We start from the raw sequence: 7,999 nt of genomic DNA, 5'->3' as shown, positions 1-7,999 counted from the left end.
CTTCAGAAAACTATTAGCATAATAAAGATGCACTTGAAAATACCAGTATTAAACACCAATGATCATCCACTCTGAGGTGATGAATATTTAGGGAAATAATTGTTTATGACATTCAAGCACTGAGCTGATCTGGTAATCAAGCTATGAAATACAATATTTATTCATTAGAGCAAATTTAATGAGGCCTCCTGGCAGTAATTATAAAAACTACTGTAGCAGTAAATTACTAATGAGTTGTGCCAGCCGGCTGCTTACCTGTGAGGAAGGACTGAGGATTGAAGAGGCCGGAGAGCCAGACGACGCTGGGTAAAGTCAGGTCTTGCGTCCAGCTGTCCAACTCTCGACAGCGCATTAGAACATCATTGTACCTGTGGAGAGCACATCACTGTGCTGCTTTTATCATCGCAATCACTGCTTTCTGTCAGTACTGCAAACACAATTACCGTGTTTGCATGTAGACTCGGGGTAACTGCGGTTTGGAACGATCCTCGCCGATACGCTTATCTGTCGCGCCTTGACTAAGACCGTTCTGCACATATCTCGCTTCTGTGTTTATTAATTCAATCCACAGTAACAATTAGGATGATAATCGTGGCATGGCATCCTATTATTCACCTCTTTATTGACTGAACAAATGTGTGTTGGGGTTTATAGCGTCAAAGTAATAAGTGTGAAGTTGCTTTAGTCAACTAAACAACGGGGTCTCGAGTAATGGGAGAAGAAATGTATACCGAGAGCATGGAGAAAGTATTCAGATATATTTTTCACCAGAATGACGCAACAGTTTATGTAGAACATATTTAATTGTGTTGATTTTTTTAAATATTTTTCCTTCTCACTCCCACCTCCAAACATGCACATAATTTACATTGTTAACAGTTAAGGTATGACTATGGTGCATTTAAAACAAAAAAAACGAGTGTGGGATAATTCTGAATACACTCACAAGCCAGTGCAACATCCAGTCTATGTACAAAAAAAAAGACTTTTCTTTCATTGTGACCTCTGTAACCTTAAATAGGAATTCTAAAGTGTTTTTGCAATTGATGTTGCCTTTTGATGCACACCAAGTAATACAGATGCAGTTTGGTTTATGACATGTTACTTACCACTGTGCTAGACTGTATGTTGATGGATATGCTAGCTTGGTCCAGGTGTCAGGAACATTATCAAAGAAAAGAGCTGTCTGTAGTCGCTCCATCTCTGAGGAAATTGCCAACTCACCCTAACAAAAGAAAGCATAAGTGCACTCGTTGTGGCTTTAAAAGAGACTGTGATAAGATGACATGATAAATAGTGAATTCCTTGCAGGGAAAACACATCAAGTAGCTGAACTTGACAATTCTGTTATTTCATCAGCTGCTACATTAAAGCTCCATTTGTTCTGTTTCATGTGTAGGTTAATTTAAGAGAATGCGCTTAATGTTATGAATAATTTAAAATGCGAGAGCTCTGCATTGACATGTATACTGGGTGAAATTCATTGACTATTGCTCGTAATTGCCCAGTTACCTAGTCAAAACAGTTTGAAGTTTTAGACAAGATGGGAGACGTGTCGGTTTTTTTATGGCCAATAATGCATACAAAATATTCCCAGGCTTGTTTTATGCATTTGCAGGTTCTCTAAATAGATGTGACACATGGAAACACTTTTGTATACAGAAAAAGATGCGAAAAAATGTCTATGCGGTGCTTCTGAAATCTGTGGAAGATGGCGAACGACATTTATACAGACCTTGAGTCCTAAATCCAGCTCCTTCAGCGAGCGTCGTATTTCATATATAAGGATATTCATTCGTTCACACTCCTGAAAGCATACTAATATATAAGGAGAGCGATCTGCTGTTTTGGAGGTGATGTCAGACATATTGTACTCCTCTGGCAGTTTTTCCAAAATATCATCAAGGATAGTTTTCACCTAAAAATATATTAAACATGTTTTAAAAAGGGTCTTATTTTAAAATTATTTTTCATTACAGTTTAGAATTAATTGCTCGATATTAACTATATTATACATAAAAGAAAAGAATTACTATAACTTCTATACAATATTGTGGGATTTCTCTATCCGGAATAAGTAAAGCTTTGTTGAGTAAATGTTGTTAACAGGTAACGGGTTCCTAACGTGATACAAAAGGATTAAAGTACACAAACTCGAGTGTCATATAAATATTAAGAAAGACATCATAAATATATCTTTTGGCGTGGTTATATTAACACCACATTGTTTCGGTCGTTTTGAAATTCATTAACTTTGAACACTCCTCTTGATTACACTTCATATTCTACTGTCATTTCAGATACAAAAGGCCGTGATGTGAAACATATTTTACAATCAATTCTGCGTGATCTCTTATAACATGGGGGGGGGGGGGGGGGGGGCTTCATACAACACAGCAAGAACGACACATCGAACTTATTTATTGTAAGGTTGTATTATTAAGTTGGAAAATACAAATACCGTTTCCAAAAACAAATAAGACTTCATCAATGACTTTGCAAGGCATTAGCAGTGACATTTTCTAAGAATGGGACGTTGCTTGTGTGACCACTGGTGCTTGTGTTGCACATGTCGCTTCCTTTCTGCCAGTACTGACCTTCTCCTCCACTGTCTGGGAGGATCCCTCCCCGATAACAGAGTCTCTGGGCTGCAGCTCCAGCAGTGTGTGGAAGAGATTGTCGGAGGTGACGGTGAGGAATTCTATCTCTGCGTTAGGATGTAATCCATAATGCACCGGGCTTTCATGAGGCAGCATCTCGTCGATGTACCGATGGTAGCCCTGGTAATCCAAGTTTGAAGGAACGGCAAACCCCGGAGCTAAAGCCAACTTTCTATCGAACTGAAACGCACACAGACGTAATTGGAACTCAGTCACAATCAATTAAACCTGTACGCACATATCCACAGTTTTTTTTGTTGTTGTTGTCGTTGCTGCTGCTGTTTTGACGTTGCCAGTTTTAAAAAAATGTTTCAGCGTCGAAATAAAATTTGACCAAAACGAAAGAGTAAGTCAATTATGTGTATTGCCAGTCCTTAGAAGTTAAATATATTTTTAATTTGAGATCAAATTACAGAGATTGTCATATTTAGAATGTGGAGATGGGGAAAAAAGATCAAACGGTAAACCTTATTTAGCTATCCTTTCAAATACGTTGCTAACATGCACATACAGTACATACACGTTCTTTGTTGCAAAACAAACGTTAGTTTTGTAATTAGTTTCAAACGTAAGAATTGAGCTTTACAAGCATGCGTGCAGAAACTGTAACAAAAAAAGAAGACGCACAGCATAAAAAGAAGGAAAAGAAGCGAGCAGCTCTATTTTTCATTGCATAGTGGTGATGTTCCTTCGGATTCCATAAGGGGGAGCTCAAATACAGGCAACACTGAACGCTTCGCGACATCAAGGCGCAGCAGCTTATACTGGGTGGCTTTAAAGATATTTAATCATTAGCAAAAGGTGTCTTTAACGCAACATTGAGATGAAGACCACCATTTCAAACAGAACGCTCCTCCTTATAACGGGGTAGCTGTGAGGCTAAGGTTGGAGTGAAAGCTCTCCTACCTGGTTAGGTTGCATGTACTCTTCCAGGTAGGTGCGACACAGGCGTCTGTCCCAGTCATCGGTAATATGGCCCCCGTACATGATCTCTCCAAACAAATAGCGAAGGTCCTCCCACGGCACCTTTCAAGATGCAAGAATTATTATTTTTTTATTATTTTTTGTCAGTCATTTCAAGCCAAATAAACATATCACCCCTTTTCTGTCACTAGTACTTCTACCCCTTTGGTAGTTAGTAGCTAATTGATCTATGGATCTCATTTAGTGGTTTTTGAAATAAGCCAGGGTATGGGCTTTAACAACATTGCTTGGTAGGTTGTTCCACACTCCCACAGCCTTTTGAGTAACAAAATGCCTCTTGTTCTCAGTTTTAAATGCCCCTTTCTTGTAGTTTCCACATATACCCACTGCTTCGCATTTCATTGTGCATTCTGAAAAATTCTTCTGGGTTGACTTTGTCATTACACCTTGATATTTATGAATACTTGTGTCAGGTCTCATCACAGTCTTCTCCGCACAGCTTCAGGTCCTGAAGCCTGTCGGTGTAAGACTTTCCCTTAAGCCCTGGGACATATGAGGTTACTCCTAACACACTGGAGCAGACTTTCAATAAGACAGTTCTTTCAGTCTGTGTCAGGGCTTGTGTAGCAAACATTAGAATCCCCTTGTAAATATTATGATTTACAAAGGAGGAAAATCCAAAATATTATGTAAATCCTGACCTTAGTAAAGAAATCATCCCGTGTATAATATGTTCCATACATTATACTGCTAAATGTAAAGGTTTTATTAATACTTTATTTTCAATTCTGAATTTAAGTTATGTGGCACATACAGTAAGCCGTAATCCTTAGAAGGCCAAAACTAAGTTGTATCGGACTTTTTTCAGTTAAAATACTAGACATGTTTAGAACAACACTAACCTAAAACCAATAGGACTTGATGACAAAGCAGTACTCAAAACCAAGGTACTAAAAAGCTTAAAAAGGAAACTTCCAGCCAAAAAATATCAACTCAAACCTATGTCTACTGTAATCAGTAATGCTTCAACTGCACCACAGGTGAACATTTCTGTAGGGCAAATTTTCATTTACATGTCATGCAGACACTGAATAGCTATGTTTAGCAGTGACAAAGTAAAAGACAGCTCCGATTAGTTACCTGTGAGTTGGCTTCTAAGTAGTTGTACAGAACATTGACAGAGATGGTCAGGTCTCCGGTGTTAAAGGGGTACTTGCGATTCCAACCTTGAGGTCCAAATTTGCGCCGTTCGGCAACGCAGGCGTGAAAGTAGCAGAGGGAGAAAAGAATGGTCTTAAATTCCTGCTCCCGGGAGCACTGGTCTAGAATATCCTGCCAAAAAACAGAGTGAAATTAGACATTGTAACACTTTTCTAGCAGTGACCTCAATCCATATTCACTTTAATTCTCAATGTCAATAAGCCGAGGCTAAAAAAGGGCCATTTTCATTCTATCATGACTAGGTATTGATGTGGCTGTTTTTGTTTCTCTTCAATAACTTGAACTCTGACTGTAATCCATCCATCCATCCCTTTTCTGACCTCTTTATCCAACTCAGGGTCATGGGGGAGCCGGAGCGTATCTCAGACAGTAACCGGATACACCCTAGACAGGACACCGGTCCATCACAGGACACAAACACACACAGACATGCACACACTCACACCAGGGCCACATTTTCTGAGAAAGTAACCTACCCGCATGTCTGGACCATGTGAGGAAACCAGAGCACCTGGAGGAAACTAAAGCAAACACTGAGCGAACATGCAAACTCCACACAGATGGCAGACCAGAAATTGAATCCAGCGCAGTGAGGCAGCAATGCTAACTAGTGTGCCACCAAGCTGTCCTTTGATTTTTCTTTCAAAGAGCACAATCTTCTTCTTCTCCTGACACACTGCTCTCTCATGAAATGCCATCTTTTTTTTTTAAGTACACATGTGTTTTTTGATATATTGACGGGCATAGTTATTTTTTCTCAGAGATTCGGACAGCCAGAAGGCGCTCGTTACCTGGTCGAAGTTGTCCAGCGCGGAGTGCAGATTAGCCAGCATGCCCGTGGGTGGCTCATTGGTGATCTTGATGGAGTTCTCCAGGATTCCCTGGGGGATAATGTGCTCCTGCCGGGTGGGAGCTGGCTCCGCGCTCATGAATACGCGGTAGTCGGGGTGACTCCCTTCACTGTACTTCTCCAGCAGCTTTTCCAAGCTCCCCAACCACTTGGCCACCAGGTGAATATTCTGGCAAAAACATTCAAAACCACAGTCTGCGCTTACCTCTCGTGAAGACTGGGGGAAACAAACGAACAGGCAGACGAATATCTCTTTTCAGATGCGACTCGTTTCTCCAAAAATAATACACTGCTTTGAAAAAGCACTGCCTTATTTAAACCTTTCCTGTCAGGAATGGCCAGTTTGCTTCAGTTAAAGCTAAATACAATCACTTCACTGTAATCTGTCAGCGGCAACATCAACATTTCAGCATGAGACACATTTCACACTACAGTGGTGACGTTATGGCATAATCAATATAAGCATTTTAAGCAAAAAATATTGTGCTTAATCAAGTGCAGTACATCTAGGCTTGTATCCCATGTACTTAAAAGAAGCTCTTTACAAGCACATTAAAGACAGGGTAATAATATCACACTGTTGAGATGAAGAAGCTAAGATACTGTCTGTTGGGCATTATGTTTTGCAATTATGTTTTCCTCAAAATCACTGAAACAGTTTTAAATATTCCTGGCACTGTAAGCTGTGTATGCAGTTTGGCATTCTCTTTAAATTATACACCACCTATTTTTAAATGTAACAGAAGAAAAAGTTTTATCCAGAAAAAAAACAGAGATCAACCAGTATCTATGGTGTAGTGGGTGGGGGGTTTAAACCTAGTTTCTCAAGGGAATACTGATCTTCTGGCCTTTTGGTGCACCTCCATACTTTAACTGTTCTGATATCTTGATTTGTTTGCCAGTTTTTTTTTCTATTGTTTCACCTTTTCCATAGGCCTGGTGCCTTTGAATGCCCTCTGACTTTAAAAATCAACCAAGAGAAACAAAAGGAAGCAGACAATTTTGCAGTTGAAGGGAACAATTAAGTAAAAGAAAGATTAAACCAAAGGCCGACAAAGCCCATGTGGCCCCATTTGACCCCCCCAGGGCAGCGGTGCCCCCTGACCTGCAGGATAACCCAGTGGCCCTCTTTTGAAGCCTTCTTCAGAGCCACTTCAGCCACAGCCTCCTGGCCTTGCCCCAGGGACACATTGTGCAGCTTCCCCAGGTCTATGGTGAACGCCATCTTTTTTCCTGTATTTCAAAGGAGATATATTTTCAGATACCTTGAAAATGGGCAGGTGTTTTGGTTGACTGTTAGCCTCCTTTGTGTTATTTTTCATGTGGCTAGCTGCCGATGCTTTCTTATACTGTAGATGTATGCCTTACATACAGTACCTCTTTTCCCTTACAGAAGGATCAGTAGTGTGCAAGGCTTTTGTTAGTTCATGCGGTTCGGGTCTACAGAATGTCAAACAGGCAGGCTTATGAATTAAAACCACTAATCAGACTAATAAAAAGCCTAGTCTTGTCCAGTGTTGACGATTGCTATGCTCAGCTGGCAGAGTTCTCAAATAACACCTCCTAAAATCTCCAGAATGTTTAACTAGATCTCCCTCTCGTGAATATATAACCCCCTGGCCCGAAACCCTGCACTGGCTTCCTGCTGAATTTCATCTGGACTTCAAAGTGTTGCTCTTGACCTCTAAGGCTATGAAGAAATCTCAGAAATCTCTTTTATATTTCTTTGTAGTATTCTGACGCCAGTCTGTTGTTGGTCTCTTCAGCAAGAAAGACTGCTGTGGGTGACAGATTGGACTTTCTACTGTTATTTCAAATCTTAAAACAATTGGTTCATAGTGGAATTCCAGTTGGTGTAATGAGATATATATATAGACTATATACATTATAATAAATAATACATTTTTGTTAATATGCAGTATTTTCATGTTGTACAAAAGACACTTGAATAGAGTTAGTCATTATTATAATATTGGAAGCATAAAGGCTACTTTCCAGGCAATATTTTATTTTCTGCTGAAGGCGTGTACATTTCCATAGCTCTTTCCAAAATAATAATAATAATCTACCCTGTATTGTTATAAGGCTCCTTGGCAGTTCATAAAGGCAAGAAGTTACAGAGTATTTGCTTTGAATTAAAGAAGAATTTTCATTATTACCCAGGGATTCAACATCTTTCAGAGGATCGACTCCAGGGGAAAGGATGAAAAAGACCGGAGAAGCTGGGCTGCTTTCTTTGAACGACTTTGCAAACTCAGTTTTACGCACTTCAGTATATTTTGTTCCAAGCTTCTCTTCCACAAAATTTCTGCCGAGAAAAGAGTTGTTAACATTTAGGTCAGGA

General features: G+C 39.8%; 1 protein-coding gene across 1 annotated transcript in view; it reads right to left on the bottom strand.

Annotated features, from left to right (window-relative positions):
• The window catches only part of LOC148649089 (dynein axonemal heavy chain 11-like), a 39,789-nt gene that overhangs the window by 1,761 nt on the left and 30,029 nt on the right, over positions 1-7,999 (bottom strand). Inside the window, exons 29-37 of the mRNA XM_088605280.1 lie at positions 7,815-7,963; positions 6,761-6,888; positions 5,597-5,824; positions 4,725-4,916; positions 3,567-3,686; positions 2,598-2,840; positions 1,736-1,918; positions 1,110-1,225; positions 256-368 (exon numbers count right to left, since the gene is read on the bottom strand). Coding sequence (XP_088461406.1) covers positions 256-368; positions 1,110-1,225; positions 1,736-1,918; positions 2,598-2,840; positions 3,567-3,686; positions 4,725-4,916; positions 5,597-5,824; positions 6,761-6,888; positions 7,815-7,963 — 1,472 coding nt within the window. The remainder of the gene's footprint in view (positions 1-255; positions 369-1,109; positions 1,226-1,735; positions 1,919-2,597; positions 2,841-3,566; positions 3,687-4,724; positions 4,917-5,596; positions 5,825-6,760; positions 6,889-7,814; positions 7,964-7,999) is intronic.

The sequence above is a fragment of the Lepisosteus platostomus genome, chromosome 14, assembly GCF_059453375.1.
Source record: "Lepisosteus platostomus isolate fLepPlt1 chromosome 14, fLepPlt1.hap1, whole genome shotgun sequence".
Lineage (NCBI taxonomy): Eukaryota > Metazoa > Chordata > Actinopteri > Semionotiformes > Lepisosteidae > Lepisosteus > Lepisosteus platostomus.
The sequence above is the reverse complement of the archived record's forward strand: the minus strand, read 5'-3'. Positions and strand labels throughout refer to the sequence as shown.